Source organism: Drosophila sechellia, chromosome 3L, assembly GCF_004382195.2.
Source record: "Drosophila sechellia strain sech25 chromosome 3L, ASM438219v1, whole genome shotgun sequence".
Lineage (NCBI taxonomy): Eukaryota > Metazoa > Arthropoda > Insecta > Diptera > Drosophilidae > Drosophila > Drosophila sechellia.
The window spans coordinates 11,624,576-11,641,027 of record NC_045951.1 but is presented as its reverse complement, the minus strand read 5'-3'; the positions used below and the strand labels follow the sequence as shown (position 1 = coordinate 11,641,027).

Sequence of the window (16,452 nt, the reverse complement as noted above, 5' to 3'; positions counted from 1 at the left end):
AACTTTCTGATATCCATTAATCAGAAATTACAGAGTGTTTCTGGTCAAGTATATATATTACTTTATCGGGTCGGAAACGCATCCCTCTACTATCAAAAATCGAATCCTTTCATCAATTAGGATTAAGTTAGGAAATTATATATCTATAATCATCATAATATAAGTTTTTAGGGTGTTATGGTTTAATGGGCATAAATGAATGAGCTAATATATAAAATTGTTAACACCTATTGGCCTCCTGAGCATTCTAAATAGGCTTGTAGTCCAGACGCGACTCCAGCTTCTTGTTGTCCGATATTTTGCGGACGGCCTTCATGAAATCCTCTTGAATGACAAACTCCCTATCACAGCGAAGGGCAAAGAGCCCGGCTTCCGTGCAAATGTTCCGTAGATCGGCACCATTGAACAAATCGGAGAGCTTAACCACCGCCTCATAGTCGATTTCGCCGCGTTTGTTCAGTGGTTCGGCGTGAATCTTTAGAATGTCCATGCGCGCCACTTCGTTGGGCAGCGGAATTTCCAGTTTGCGATCAAGTCGCCCAGGACGCAGCAGAGCCGGATCCAGTGTATCCGGACGATTGGTGGCCATGATCATTTTCACCTGGCCAAGGGCATCGAATCCATCCATCTGGTTAAGCAGTTCCATCAGCGTGCGCTGGATCTCTCGGTCGGCGGATGTTCCCTCCGAGAAGCGGCGACCACCGATTGCGTCGATCTCGTCCATGAATATGATACACGGCTGGTGGTCACGGGCGTAGGCAAACATCTCCCGGATCAGTCGGGCACTCTCGCCAATGTACTTGTCCACAATTGCAGAGGAAACAACCTTCGGGTGAGGTTTTTAAAAAAAATATTAACATATTAATATTTAATGTAATGTAAAATCTAATGGACTGACCTTCAGAAAGTTGGCGTCCATCTGGGAGGCGATGGCGCGGGCCAGGAGAGTTTTTCCGGTGCCAGGTGGTCCGTAGAGCAGACATCCCTTGGGCGGACTTATGCCCACGCGTAGGAAAATATCTGGATTTAGTAGCGGCAGTTCAATGACCTCGCGAAGCTCGCGTATTTGCTGACCAAGTCCACCGATTTCAGCGTAGTTCACGTTTCCGGGATCTTCATGGGTCATGTTGTACACCAGGGGATCCACTTCCCGCGGCAAATAGCGCATGATGGTGAGAGTGGTCACATCCAGGGCGACACGTGTGCCGGGCTTTAGTTTCACCTTGTTAATCTGCCGGCGACATCCGACCACGTAGCGCGGTCCGTTCGAGGCCTTCACGATGAAATTGTCCGGGGTGAGCTGCTTCAGAACTTCCCCGACCATCTGACCCACACTCTGGAGAGCTTTCAGATCGTCCTCGGACTTCTCGTACTGGGCATTCACGACCTTGTACTTGTCCCGCAAAGCCTTCAATTTGGATTCGATCTCGCGGTGCTGCAGGAGCCTGGTACGGTAATTGGTCAGCGCCTTCACTCGCTCGTCGTCCATTGGGGGATTTGCAGGTGGAGCAGCCATTCTCGAATTTTATTTCTTCCTAACTACACCGAGTGACTTCAAATTTGTGCACACTCACGTGGAGATTTTGACGTCTGTCAATTTGGAACGATAGGCGCACTGCGATGAACCGGTTCATAAGAAAACGAACATCGCTGTAAAAGTTATATTAACACAACAGTGGAACGAGAAGAGAAATATTAATTTAAAACAACAGAACAATTAAGTATTGGCTAAAAGAATATATTAAGTAAAATTTATTTCTTGCAAGCAATAGCTGTATATAATAATACAATATAATTTAGAAATTTAAAATGCCTGTAAATATTCAACAAGGTTTCGATATTAAATTTAAAGGCATATTGAATACATATTTTTATAACTATATTACAAAAAATAAGGTAAGATGACTTAATTACTTAAATTTATTGTTAAAACTATTTATTGTTATATATTCAAAGCCATTTATCCAAAAGTTGAAAGCTTTAAAAGCTTTCGCTCAAAGCAGATGGCGCCACTTTGTGCATAAAAAATACTGAAAAAAAAACCAATTATAACACTATTAGCGGAACCTTAAAAAAGATTGAAATATTGTTTTATTTTGTAATTTTATATTTATGGATTTTAAGACTTTTACAAGCCTAGTTTAAGAGGTTAGTTTAAGATGGGATTATTCTGGTTTATCGTCTTGGCCTAAAGTCACCTATCACACGGATATTAAGAGCTGCGTTTCGTGTCCACAAACTTAAACAGTAATCGACAATTGTACAGCGCCAGTGATTTCGACTTTAGTAGTCCGCTGGCACGTGAATGCCATCGAATGCGTCGGAAGGTGCTGGCCGGGAACCAAATGTCATCATGGCATCCGGAGCCATAAATCAGGCCATTTTGTAGCACTCTGTGTTGCGCGGGTCCAGCTGGTTCGAGTGTTGTGGTTACCACGACCAAAATATCCAGATATCCACTGGGACAACTGCATCCACGGGTCGAAATGCCCCGCTTTTGGGACCCATGACAAATATGCAGTTTGCAAATGTCTAATGAATTTGAACACGCCTTGCAGCGCCAATTGCTGCCAAGTATTTTGGCTCCGGTTGTGGGACTTTGAAACTGAAACACTTTTTCATTCGTTTAGATCCAATATTATTTACTTTGTGTTTAGAAAATCTTAAATAAATTGTATATGAAAAATACTTATTTAAGTTTGTGGCTTCTTTGTGTTTGTCTTCACCCTTTTCTGGGTAAGTTGAGAAGATATGAAGAAGCATCATGTTTAAGAAGCGGGTAGGGTTAACAGTTGGAAACCAAATCGCCGCCAGACAGCAAAAGTATCTCATGCGGGGGAAGGAACAACAACCTACAGAAATATGAAATTTCTGTAAACGAAACCGAATTTCTATTCAATAAAGTTCGGTGGCTTTGTGGGCTCGCAACTTGTGGCGCAGATGTTCCCGACCTTCCAGTCAAAGTTCGTTATTTGGTCAAGGAAAGAGGTCCTGTTCGAATTCGACTCACTTGCTACAGTGTCCCCATAAGAGAAATTAAACGCAGACCTCAAAAAGAATGGCTTGTTGCAACTTTCACTTGTTTTCGATCTTGACTTCTGACATCCTCTGTGGCAGGGATTTGCCGTCGAGGACATGGGCGTTGCTCCCAAACATGTTCACGGAAAATTATGACTTGACTCCGACATTGTTGAGCCCTTTACGGGCCAACATTTGGTTGCCTTTCCAAATATTAAGTTTTAAATAAAAAATCATCCTATTTAGAATGTTAAGAAATTCATTATTCAACTGGGAATTTGAATGTTTCAAAAAAATTATTTTTTTTGTTAACAAAACGATTGGAATCCACATTGGGATATTTCTGAATATTTATATATTTTTTATTACCACAATGCCTTCATATTTACGTCAAAGCTTTAATTTAACATTTTAACGCTTAATTACTAGATATTTCCTGTAATTATTTACAAATAGTATTGGCAAATTGTGCCATAAAATAATATAATTTATTATTAGGGAAAAGAATTTACAATACATATAAACCTATTTATGTTCATTAATATAGATTGTCTGCATGTAAAAAATAAAATATATCTCTCAATGAGGTAATGGATATGGATCTACAAAATTATTCCTTTTTGTTTTTAAGAACGTCGTATCGATCCGCTTTTTGTTAATTATATGAGTTCTCGTATCTGAATTATGATTTGCATATGGATGCCGGATGTGCTAATGCAAATTTTTGACCCAGCTTGAATTTCATTAACACGATTCGGGATTCAGCGGTGCACACACTTACTTCCCCTCTGTGTTCCGACACTCAGCCCATCCGATGCTTGATGGCCATACATCAGGATGAAGGATGAGCACTCCAGAGGATGTGTGTGTCATGAGCAAGTACTTACATATGTACCCAGGTACAGGTGTGCAGAAATGTGGCCGTGCATTGTAACGTTAACCGGTGACGCTGTCAAGTTGCAAGAAATGGTCACACTACAAAAAAAATGAAAATTTTTAATCTCTACAAATAATATACGCATACCATGTTTTCTATCTGTTCGCATATCTATTGCTTAACTATTTGATATTGAATTTAATAACTTTATTTTAGATATTACACTATATTTTTCTAAGTGCTGGCTTGAGGGTCGGTGAACATTTTGAGTTGAGGTTAACAAAAATGGCTATGTGTCGTCGTCCTGCTGACTGCGAAATTGCTTTGGATGCCAAATGAATGCACTTGCATATTTCATTGCCGCCCCGTCACCTGCGGAATCACCTTTGGGCCAACTCTTGGCTCCAAGTTGGGGTAACATCATAAAACAATAGTCTTTGGCTTTATGGCCAGGAGCAAGCGTAAGTGTGATTTCGAAGAAGTGGCATGTAAAATAGGAAGGATATAGGCTGAGTTAAATAAAATAGGAAAACTCTGTTTTGTAATAATTTTTAAGTTGCATTACAACCCAAAGCGCTACTTTGAAGGTTTTTAAATTCTTTTTATTTGCACGTGATTCCAACGGATATTTCCTTCCTTTTTTCAGATAAGCATAAAATACCTTTTCATTAACATTGACTTTACATTACATACAGTTAACATGACGACCCACTGCCATACATTTTTGTTGGGCCAGGTCATTTACGATCCACAGCCTCCTCCGAATGGAGGGTACTCGTTGCGGAAACTGTTGCTGCTGCTGTTAGCAGTGCCGTTATAAAGTAACGGTACCGCAGCACTAAAGAGCCCAGTGTGTTGGCAGCGCCGCGTGGCAACGGTAATTGAATTGAACCGGGTAGTGTTAGCGGTTTTATCCAACGGAAAATGTGACGGAATATTGGCGGGATTGACGTGTTATAGTTTATTTGTTTTAGTTAACACTGTGATATGGTAAAATCCTAAACAAACTTAACATTGCGTATTAAAAGAGTAAAAATAGGTAGAGCCTGGAATCCGATTATTATATCTCCTATCATATCATTTACTTTCACTTACATAATAGAAAAATTATTATTTTGTATACTATATTTATTATTTGCATTACATTATTTTATTTGCTTAGATTCTATAATAAGTTGTACCTCCTTTATCTTGTTATATCCTTGAATACTAGAACCAATTTATACCGATTGAACTATGTTAGGCCAGCAAAAATGTGTTTATTTTCATAAATATGTAAATTAAAAGTAAATAGTCCAGAAAAAGTGCTGGTACTGTAACAGAAATAAAAGTGTTTAGCGTGTCTTTACTCAATTATAAACTAAAATTCCTAAAAAGGAACTCCAAATCCATGAGTGACTAAAGGGAACCATGTCTTCCGGCGAGTGGGACCTGCGGGCCCTGAAGGCGCTCGAGGAGGAGGAGCAGCGCGAGTTCCTGGCCCTCAGCCAGAGAAACCTCTTCGATCCGCTGCCGAATCCCTCTGCGGATGTGACCAGTGCGAAGCCTTCACTGACTTATGCCCAGCTGCATCCTCACCTGCTGAAGCTGCCGACGATCGACGAGTGCCAGCTAATGGCCGTCAAGCAGCAGAGATCAGCGGCCCTGCGATTCAGTCGTGCCCTATCCTTGTCCGCCCACTCACTCACCTCGCGAACCGGAAGCGGTACGGCAGGCGGAAGTGGAATAGGCTTTGGCCGTAAACTGAAAGCCCGCTTAGTGGGCGCCAAGTCGAGTGGCTCACTATCGCCCGGTCGGCACTCGCACAGCTACAGTGTTTCCCCGGTATATACGCCGCCGCCCATGAGAAGATGTGCCACCTTGCATCACACGCAACCGGTTCGAAAAGTCTTCAAAAATCTTCAACAGCTGCAGGAGCGAAAACGTCAGGCGGCTGGAAGTCACCTGCAAAGGATCGCTGGTACCGGAAAGACGTACTGGAAGTACGGAGCCAATTCCACGGCCGCCTCGATAGTGGGCCAACGTGCACGCCAAAACCAACAGATCGAGGTCGAGGAGTCCAACGGCTCGGATGAGCAGAACTCGGAACCCCAGGAAATCTCCGAGGCGGAAACGGGCTCCTGCAGTGTGCCGCTGCCGTCGAAGGACACCAATGAAATACTCCGCCTGATGCTCAGTGCGGCCAGTTCGGCGGTGACTGTGACGCCAACGGCGGCTGCCATTGGTAACGGTAACGTGGCCGGAGCAACTGGTGGCGCCCCGCCAATGCGTCGCTACCAGAATGCCAGCGATGTTGAGGAGGACGAAACTGTTGCGTACGGAGCTTTCCACCAGGCGGCCAAAAGCTTCGAGCGCGGCGCTCTCCTGCGAGTCGGCAGCTTAACAGCCCAGGAGAGCGATAACAGCAAAGTTAATGCCATGAGCCCCAGTCCACAGAACAGTCCCGCCAGGGAAACACAATCCACATCGGTTGGCGGAACGAGTGGCAGGCGTGTGTTCAAGTCCTGCTCATTGGATTGGCCCGGGGAAGCGCAACAGCATCAGCAGCATCTATCCCAGCAGCCACATGAAGCTGCAAATCATGTGGAGCTGGTGGAGCAGCAGGGAAAGGATATTCGCTTTCGGCAAAGGGATCACTGGGATCTTGAGCATGCACACTTCCATCACGAGGCACTTGGACACCTAACCACCAGCGCCACCGTCATCGATGACGAGCTTGAGCAGCATATCAAGCACTGTTCCTGCTCCTGCAACCACATGGGCTATGGCAACTCAATGGACTATCAGGTGAGTCAAAACTAATGCAAATAAGAACTGAAAACAGTTTTGGTTGAATTCTTTTAACAAAAGATAGACTGCATATTAAGAAAATGACAAATAAAAAACTTATAATAAACAAATTGTAACTTCCCAAGCTTATATTGTCTATTAATATCGGTTTATTGCTATACTATCAGTATAGGTAGGCAAATGGGTTTAGTTAATGAAATTTTAGATATTTAGCAATTTAGTGGAATGCTAATTGTTTCCTGTTTGCCCATTTAATCCAAAACCGCGCCCAATTCCCGCCGTGCGCAGCCCTTTTACAAATGGCGCCGTGTAATTTTAATTGCAGCAACTATATCTGCAGTGCGGGTGTCCGGCCATTCAGGTGAATGGCGGCACATTTAGTGGTCCTCCACTTTCCATCCAGCTTCTAATGCACTCTGGCGGAGATTCCAACACACGGACATTTCCCGAACTCATTATCAGCGAAACCTTTTGTGGGCATTCCGGGTTCACGGCTGGATTGGTCCTGGCAGATTGCCGCCTGGAGATCGCCCTGGGGCACTGACTCTGCCGCTGCCAAGTGCTCCATTGTCTGGCTGCGAGTGGCCCGCATGGAATGGGTTCAACTTTTAAACTAAATTGAATACCCCTTTGAATCCGACAATAAACTGGGTGCCTGTTCTTGCCGGGATTAAGCTCGCAGATGGGTTTCTCACTCCTCTTCACATCGTTATTGTCTGTAATTGTTAAGACGATTTTAGGTTTAATGGCTGCCATTTCAAATAGAGCTGGAGTCTGTTGGCTGACCCCTCGAAAACTCAAGACTTTATCTTTTGTTTTACCACAAGAATGCAGTGGCACACTCTATGTGGCCCTTAGGGGTGTGAGACTTTTATTGTGCAATAATCAGGAACAAACGGCCCGGGAAATTTGAGCATGACAGGAGTCTTCAACTAGGATATATATTCTCTCAGTTAATATTGCACTCATTGTATTTGCATAGATAGTTAGGACCTGATAAAGGAAACACTAGACATTTGTATAGTTTGATTACGACTTTATAGGAGATTGTTTACAGCGTACAGATAGTTCTACAATAGGTGCGATTGCGATTGGGATTGCTTTACTAATAGCGTTACTAACATAGGGCGTTTATTTCTAACTCGATCGAACATCCAGGGGGGTCATGCGTCTAAAGGCTGTGGGGTTATCCGTGGGATGATCCGATCACTGCAGCGTGCTCTGTGGCGGAGTGAGCGGGGTCCAGGTGTCGGCAGCAACGGCCGGTGCTCCATTCACCACGGCGGTGGGCACCGAGACCACTGCAGTTGCACCGCCAACGGTGCCCCGTTCCCCGGCGTGCTCCAGGGATGAGGACTCTATCTTGATGTCGTGGGAGCTCTTCAGTGAGGAACTGGCGCACTCCAGCGTTATGACCGAGCCCTGCTCGTCGCTCGGCTTGTACATGGCAGCCTGGGGGTCGTCCAGTGTCTTTGATACATCAACGGGCTCCAACGGATGAGTGGCATAACTGGAAGGCGGGTGGCGGGAAATCATTGATAGCTACGTTAGCGGTAAGTGAGCACAGTTCCCCACCGATTCAACCTACCCGATTTCCAGGGGAATGTACTCCGGCTGGTAGTACGCGGCGGCAGCGTTCTGGTACAGACCGTACTCCGCCCCGGATCCGTTGTGCCAACCACCGGCGGAATAGCTTAGCGCCGAGGGCGCATTGAGAACAGCATTCGTGTACAGCTGGTGGGTGGGCGAGGTGGGCGTGGGATGGTACACCTGGTGGGCAGCTGCACCGTATGCCGCTTGCGGGGATCCCGTTGCTCCTGCCCCGCCGCCAACACCCACTCCGGTTCCATAAATGTCCGTTTGGGCCATGTTGTACTGATGACTGTGGGGCGTCAGGTGGTGGATGGTGTAGCTGGGCGAGGAGGTCGTATAGCTCGGGGATCCGTTCGTCGGCGACGGAGAGTTATGAGAGGCTAGAAAATTAAATTTATCAGTAACATTGAAACTTCACACAATCAACAACCTATATTCTATATTTTTTTACTTTGATGGTGAATTGTTAAGTGCATTGAAAACTGTCACGGCTCTCAGATTATTTCAAAAGCAAGGAGCTCACAACTTTTAATAGGCGAAAACTTAAGAGCAACACTAGGTACTTTTTAATTAAATTTCCGTTTCGAAAGTTCAAAGGTCACGTAGCTTGTTAGCGAAAGTATTGTATCTTTGGTTAGCCTTTCGGGTATTTTTTGCAAAGATATAAGCAAAAGCATTTCCTCCTGCCCTCCATGGCCATGGAGTACTTACAAATGTTGCGGCCACTGCACACGTTCATGGGCATGGGTCCCGGCACGCTGGTGGCGTTCCAGTAATTGCCATTGCTCTGCCAGCTGCTGGGATAGGAGAACACGGACGCCGTGGGACTGGCTTCGACCGGCATGAAGCCGGATTGGGCGTAGGAACTGCTGAAGCAACCAGTACTCGGCGCAGATCCGATGCCGCCGCCGCTGGAGCTGCTCACACTGGTGCTCACGGAGCCAGTGGACGTGGAGTGCAGGCTGGTTGGCGTCTGCGGAGCCGACGGTGGCTGCGGCGATGTGGACGAGGCATTGCCGGCACTGCCATTCGATCCGGATCCGGAAACGACCCTGGGTCGACTGTACGGTGTGGTGCGAGTGGGTGCGACACTGCGTGAGGATAGGGATCTGCCGTAGCGATCGCAACTACTACCCGATGAGGGACCCACAGATCCGGCCGAGGAAACGCTGGGACACGAGGCCACCAGGCCGTGATTCTGAGCGATGGACAACGGAGGAGGAGCTGCCACGGCGGCCGCCGCAGCCGTATAATGTGTGGGCGGTGGGATGAGCCAGCCGTAGTGGGTGTCGTGTGGATACAGCGTATCCGGTCGCTCTTTGGCATCCAGAAAGGCCTTGGCAAATGGATTATACTTGATCTTCAGCGAGGTCACCTCCTCATTCTGATATGCCGTCACCGCGATAAACTGCGTTTCCGGAAATGGATAGGTGACCACGTGACGCTGCTCGGAACCCACGCGAACCAGATGCACACGTGGTTCGTACTTGTGCAACGAATTTAGCATTATCTGTAAGATAGTTGGGATTAAGTATAACTGCTGCATTGCTGGTAAGGATCTTAGAGGTTCTGCTTACCTGTCCATTGCCATTGGTCTTGTTGGTCAGCTTCACTTTGGCAAACGAGATGGGCTCCTTCATCCAGTGGGCTCCAAAATTGGGTGACTCGGGGTGCACGTAGATGGGATTTGACGGGGGAACCTCTGCTTTGCCACCAGGAACCTAAGTGGGTCAAAATAATTTTAAAAAATATAAAATGCAAATGAATGTAATGGAATATGTAATGGAATATATAATATGGAATATAATGTAATGGAATGCCACATAAATTGTGATCTTTAATTATGTGTAAAAACTTAAAGGCTTTTCTGATCATTGAGTAGACTTACCCATTCACCGTTGACGTACTTCCAGCGATGTGAGTCGATCTGGACGAACTCCAGGAGGACGGTGTACATGGCGGCGGGATCCAGACCGGAGGCACTGATCTTCACGACGGGGAACATGCGCCTGTTTGTGACAACGGAGTTGGCAATTAGCAATTATAACAGTTGTGTAACAATGGCCCTTGCATTCGTAATAGTTGGGCAAATAGTGAGCGCCAATGGTTTACCTATGCCATTGCCTTTGGGCCAGACCTCAACCGAAATTCCAGCCGAATCCGAACCTCCAAGCTCGAGATGGAGCCGGAGGCGGAGGAGCGGAGACGGCAGGGATTGCGTTGCGGGCAAATATTGGAACGTTCAGGCGGGCTCTGTTCCACAACAATTAGTACAAGATGGCGGCTGTTGCCGGGCCACGCTAATTAGCACCTGACCAGGCCAGCAGACCCGACTCTCGGCCCGGTTCCAAGTTCTAAACGCGCGTTTCGCACACACTCACCTCCGCACGCTCGTACATACATATGTATGTATGTACATATGCCCGTAAATTGGTAAATATTTTTAGTTATTTCAACAAATGCTGGCATGTAAATAAACAGACGGATGGATGGGTCTTTACACTCGAAGAAATAGGAATTATACCTTATAGGAACTTCGTTATTCGACTCATAAATGCTTTATGATCAGTCTGAGCTGATTGAGATTAGTTGATATTAATTTAATCTTCAGGATTACTCATCAATTAATGAAAGTTAATATCCATATATGATTTATCTACTGTTTTTCTTCGAGTGTATCGGCTGTAAGCTGAGCTAGAGAAACGTTACCGCTTCATTATGACTTGCAAATGGCGAGCAGTGAGATGAAAACCGTGGAAAAGCGATGCATCAAAAACAAAAGCGCAAAACCCCATTGCCAATTTGCATAGGAAAACAAAATGCGCCGCCGTCGCCATTTAACACATTCGAAATTCGAACAGCCCTCACAAAAAATAAAAAAAAAACATGCAATCCAATCAATTTGACTCACTCACCTGCCGTTTTTGGTGACGATCATCTCGTTGGTGAGATTCTGGAAACGCAGCCAGAGTTCCCGATCGTCCAGGGAGATGCGCAGATTGCGGTCCAGTTCATTGGGACTGCCTGCTCCGCCCACGACGCGATGGCCTCCATTACCGGATACACTGGCTCCGCCTCCGCTCACCGCTGCCACGCCCCCCAGCCCGTGACCATGCCCGTGTCCATTGTGGGTCACATGCTGTGGCGAACCACTGCCACCAGTGCCAGCACCACCACCACCACCACCTCCTCCTCCGCTCGAAACATTGCCACTGAGTCCGGTTGTTGGATCCACGGCGGACAGGATGTGCGATGTGGTCATGTCAGCTGCAATGCAAAAAAGAATATTTAATCTGTTATAAAATAAAGCTGGCCAATGATTTTAAACATTTTACTGCAATAGGAAATTGTCTAAATATTCTAAAGACACAACTTCCCCAAGAACATTTCACTTTGCAAACAAAACTTTTATATTTATGCTTTTGTCAAGATTAATTGTCATTGCTATTCATGAACCTTTCAACTTATTATATTGCTAAAAATCTCGTTTATAAATATTTTGACATAAAATATGATTTAAAACAAGTGAGCAATGATTGAGGCAACACCTGAAGGTAGATTCCTTGACTCATCCGCTTAATATGGGGGAATCCAGAAGTGAAAACATGGTCTTCTCGAGACACAATCGTGTCCGTGGTCAGCGCGGATGGCATGGATGGGCATTACATCAAAGCAATCTCAACCGGCTGGCCGACGAAGTGTCGGCTTTATGCGTTTACAGCACTGTCCCAGGAGCATTAGAAGAATGCTCGTCGAGCTCTCTTGTCGGCTTTTAATTATATTGCACACTTTAGCCATGCCTGGCATTTCGTCTGCGAGTGGGTCTGGGCCTCTAAATTGGGATTGGGATTGGGAGTGGGACTGGGAATGGGACTGGGATTGAGTTGGCTGAGATGCTGGCTGGCCATAAACAACGGGCACCCTTTTTATTTATGGCCGCGGCAACAAACACCTCTGTTTTGCGTCGGACCAGGGTCATTCGTATTCCGAATCGGATGCCTGCCTGCCTACCAAAGATGTGCCCTCAGATGTGCCGGTTCGGTCGGGTGATATCTATATTGTGAGCCCAGTCCCACCACCACCGAAAGTGTTTCTCGCAATGTTTTGTAATCATAAATTTACAAAATGTATTAATTGTTTTGTTTGTCTTTATTGGGCCACGAAATTGGAGGGCCAAGTGCCGCCGCCTAGGATTCTTTTATGGAAGAACGAACTCAAAAAGTATTCCCAAAGACTGATTGTTCTTGCATCCAGATTTGATTTATTGGAAATATCTTCGCCCATCCTGCGTCATAAAATGGCAAATGGTCGTATGCGGTTTGATGTCTTTCGTATTTGTCAACCGTTTAATTTGATGGTGTGAAGCGAACAGGTTTTCCTTCGGGTTCTAGGTGAGACCAACACATGTAATCAAATCAATCATCAATCAGCGGATGCATATGTGTGTGTTCTCTGAAGGCTATTAAATTATAAAGTAAGGAGAGCGAATCAATCAAATCGCGCTGTTTTGTAGCACATTTGTTGTGGGGTTGACAAGGAATCAAATCAGTACTCTTAAGATACATTTATCATTAATTCCTTGGTCATGGTTGTGATTGCGTAAATTTCCATTTTAACTTCTAAATTTGGATACCAACTTTGATAGTTGTGATAACATACTAGTCAGCAAACCAGTGACAACTGATTGGCCGAATGTTCAACCACAAACTGCGCCCAATTAAAAGTTTTAATTCGAATTCAATCGGCCGAGTTTAAAAGTTCAACAACTTTGGGCCGCCGCCATTTGAAAGTTATATTCAATATATTTATGAATGTTCAAAGGTTTCCGATTTTCCCAGCTCGTGCTCGCTCCGCATTATCCTAATTTTCACGCGATTTTCCCATGTGCCCAATAGGCGACATCGACGACATCATAAAAATTCACTCTTCATGACGCTGGCTCCCCACATGGCTCGTCTCATGGTCGTGTTTGTGTTCCACATCGATCCGCACCACCGCGCCACTCCAGCCAGCACCATGATTTTAAGACGCGGTGTCCCAGCTCCGGCTCCATCACTAAGCTTAATGAAAAGCTGTTTTTGTATGTTGTCTCCTCGGCGGAGGAAGCGTGTGTGACTGTTTGCCCATGTGTATATATGTGGCATATACTTTGACTTTTGATGGCAGCCATGACGGGTTTTCGGCTTGGGGTTTTGGGTTGGGGTTTCGGGCTTGGGGTTTGCATTGGACTCTTTCCCCATCTCGGGCCAGCCGCTTTGTTGTTGGCTCTGTTGATTTTTGAATCATTTCGTGACTTTGATATTTACTCAGACGCTTTGAGGGGTTTTTTTTTCCTATTTCTTTGTATGAAATATGCGCGCTATTCAAAATCGAAGCGAACCTTTGGTAATATGGCGCTTACGTACTCAAAGTACAGGTACGCACTAATGGTCGTCAATGGAAACACATTTGGCGAATCTCATAGATACATTTCCATGTATTCAGCTTTAACTTTTGAAGAAGGGAGTGCCAGCGAGAAATTCGTAAATATGGCTTACTGTAATGGTTCTTAAATGATTTTTAAAGTCACTAAAAATCATGTTAAATTTGCTGTATTTTATTTAATAGTTAAACTTTAACTAAAGCCACGCTGCATTTACTATTTAAACAAATTTACAAACTGCATTTGTAATTAAATGAAATTAAATGTATGCTATAATATTAAATGTATTAAAGTAAGTTAAAGATAATGTGGCTAATCTATAGATTATATAAAAAAATACAATTCAAAGCAATTGCCCTCCTCTCAGATAATCGAACACGTGTAATAATACTAAATGCTGTGTTTGTTTATTCGCTACTCCGATCGACTTATTCCACTCCCATTCGCACTTTGTTGAAAAGGACAATATTTCGCACCTGCTCAGGATGCTGGCGGGTGGCATGGATGACGACAAGTCACTGGTAGCCAGTTGGAGGCGATTAAACCGAATCTGCTAAATTTCACACACCACTTCGCGTGAAAATAAACCGAATTTAAATTTAGATACTGCGTGGGCGAACTGAAATGGAAATAGCCGCGAATTGGCTCGATTCTAATGCAATCAATAATATTTCCGGAGGACAATGTCAGAGGTCGCTCCATTGAGATCTTGGTGACCTTTCAGAATACACTCTCTATATATATCTATATTTTTTTTTGGGGATTTGTGGGCGTTTCTTTAAACACCTCTATTGTCACACTTTTGTTTTCAGCACTCCATGGCACAGTGGTAGGCGTACTTTTATGAGCGGCGTACTAAAATTTTGTACAAACTGTAATTAATTAGTAAGCATTTGTCAAGTACTAAACGATCTGCGTGGGCGGTGAAGGGGGGGTTCCTTGGGGTCTGTTTATTGGCCTCTTTGATTTGCATTTAATAGGATAATTTTCACATGCGTCGTAATTGGACGCCTCAGATCGATCCAACTTGGTGTTTTTTTGGCAATCCCCAGACGCATGTCTGAAAATTCTTATGTCCCCACTAATTTGCGTGTGAACGTCGGCCACGCCCACGGCCACTCCCGCCCTTTTCTCGGCTGCTGTTTTATGTCATTAGAGGTATTATTAGGATCGTTAATGGGGGATTTTGTCACTTGCCCGTTGGATTTCGGGTGAGCCGCCAACACTTCGTCTTGTTTTTTTTCATCTTTTTTTGCCCAGTGTCAAAATGTGTCTGTTTGGTGGTTTTGTTTGGCTTCGGCATTTGATTTTCACACGTTCGTTTAAATAGGTTTGCCAATTTGCTATTTGATTACGTTTATGGTCATATGTCACACGGAGGAATAAACACTCGCATTTTATGGCATCCAAACTCTTGATTCGGAGAAGCAACTTTATGATCATATGCATTTTTGGGAGAAATTTTTTTTGGGGTCAGCAGTGTTTGTCTGCCACAATTCTACTTAATTTTTTACATTTCCTTCTCCAAAAGTTAAATATTTTGAAATGTATATTTAAAAGTACAACATATCCTTTGCCGACGGATCAGTCTACTTACATCGTAAAAATATCTGTTTTTTCTTTCATGAATCTTGAAAAGATTAGTTTAGCTTTGCAAAGTTTAATAGCTGTTATTAGCATTTTAAACGATGTATTTAACACTTCTGTCCGAAAAAGAACATGTTGTAAAATTAAATATAAACGTGTCTTATAATAAAGTCCCAATTTAACGCTTTCCAATGACAATTTATTACAATTTCTAAACCTAGGATTAGGATAAAGTGCAACTAACTTACCAATTTGGTAACCTGCTTCACGCCGAAATTCGGCGCTCTTGATATAATCCAGTGGGAAACTCCTTGTGAAGATGGTTTAGGTTTAGATTTAGATTTTAGTTTAATACGCAACACTGCCAAATCACGCACTTTTATAGCACTATTTCCCTCGAGGGTTCACTTAAGCAAGGATCACTGTCGTATGAGTTCGGATTCAAGTGGGAAGATACAGCCGAGTGAAATTTTTTTTTCCAAATTTTCAAGATATTTGATTCGAGCCGAGATTCGAGATTGGAGTTTAGCGCTGCCGCCGATCGTGTGTTTGCGTTGCCACCGTTCCCGAGCTAATGATCAACGATCGGTGCTAATTTTTTCAACCATCACAAGCCGCGCTTTCGGTTCCTCTATTTTTCCTATCTCTCGTCTTTGGCCAGCCGATCGACATCGTGGCCTCGTTGTTGTTTTCTTGTTTTGGCCCACGGATGATATGATGGCCGGCTAGCGTGCTAGCTCTCTACCGGTCCCTATAGCCATCTCGTTTTGGCCCGATCGGTGATCGGCTGGCGGACGGTTGGTTAGGCCACACCCTCTAACAGGTAAGACAGCGGCGGTGTATCGCCTCTCGCTCGCACACCCGGCTGGTCAATTCGCGGCCATCGCCATCGAGAACCCGGCAACAGGTAGAGAGCCCCCATATCATCGAACTCTCAGGTGGGTCGGATCGTTCAGGGCGAGCACACCTCTAACTCTCAGGAAGGCCCGGAATTGGAGTCCTAGGCGGGATTTATACGATTTATACCCCTACTGTAACCCCCGTGGCTAATCGTTCAATTTGCATGCGCCAAAAATTAAGTGTAACGTGTTTCAGTTGCTCACATTTGTTGCACAGAGAGAAAAAGTCTCATATCTTTTGTGATGTTTATTAAAGGCACTATACT

The 16,452-nt window shown here is 44.6% G+C and overlaps 3 protein-coding genes across 4 annotated transcripts in view; 1 reads left to right on the top strand and 2 right to left on the bottom strand.

Annotated features, from left to right (window-relative positions):
* Positions 1–88: 88 nt before the first annotated feature.
* On the bottom strand, positions 89–1,574 carry LOC6605369 (26S proteasome regulatory subunit 10B). Its single transcript, XM_002030167.2, has 2 exons — positions 899–1,574; positions 89–826 (listed from the first exon to the last, which is right to left on the bottom strand). The coding sequence occupies exons 1-2, from the start codon at positions 1,514–1,516 to the stop codon at positions 248–250; spliced, it is 1,197 nt and encodes a 398-aa protein (XP_002030203.1). The 5' UTR covers positions 1,517–1,574; the 3' UTR covers positions 89–247.
* Positions 1,575–4,766: 3,192 nt separating this feature from the next.
* The window catches only part of LOC6605359 (putative dipeptidase NECHADRAFT_87110), an 86,769-nt gene continuing 75,083 nt past the window's right edge, over positions 4,767–16,452 (top strand). Inside the window, exons 1-2 of the mRNA XM_032720188.1 lie at positions 4,767–4,934; positions 5,109–6,682. Of these exons, the coding sequence (XP_032576079.1) occupies positions 5,306–6,682 (1,377 nt within the window). The 5' untranslated portion in view covers positions 4,767–4,934; positions 5,109–5,305. The remainder of the gene's footprint in view (positions 4,935–5,108; positions 6,683–16,452) is intronic.
* On the bottom strand, positions 7,701–15,884 carry LOC6605367 (T-related protein). Of its 2 annotated transcripts, none has more exons than XM_032720192.1 (7): positions 15,536–15,882; positions 11,194–11,545; positions 10,167–10,287; positions 9,856–9,999; positions 8,990–9,788; positions 8,274–8,658; positions 7,701–8,195 (listed from the first exon to the last, which is right to left on the bottom strand). In XM_032720192.1, exons 2-7 carry the CDS (start codon positions 11,538–11,540, stop codon positions 7,892–7,894), a joined length of 2,100 nt encoding a protein of 699 aa, XP_032576083.1. In that variant the 5' UTR covers positions 11,541–11,545; positions 15,536–15,882; the 3' UTR covers positions 7,701–7,891. The 2 variants fall into 2 exon arrangements, with proteins under 2 accessions (XP_032576083.1, XP_032576084.1); XM_032720193.1 differs by having other exon boundaries at positions 8,107–8,227; positions 15,536–15,884.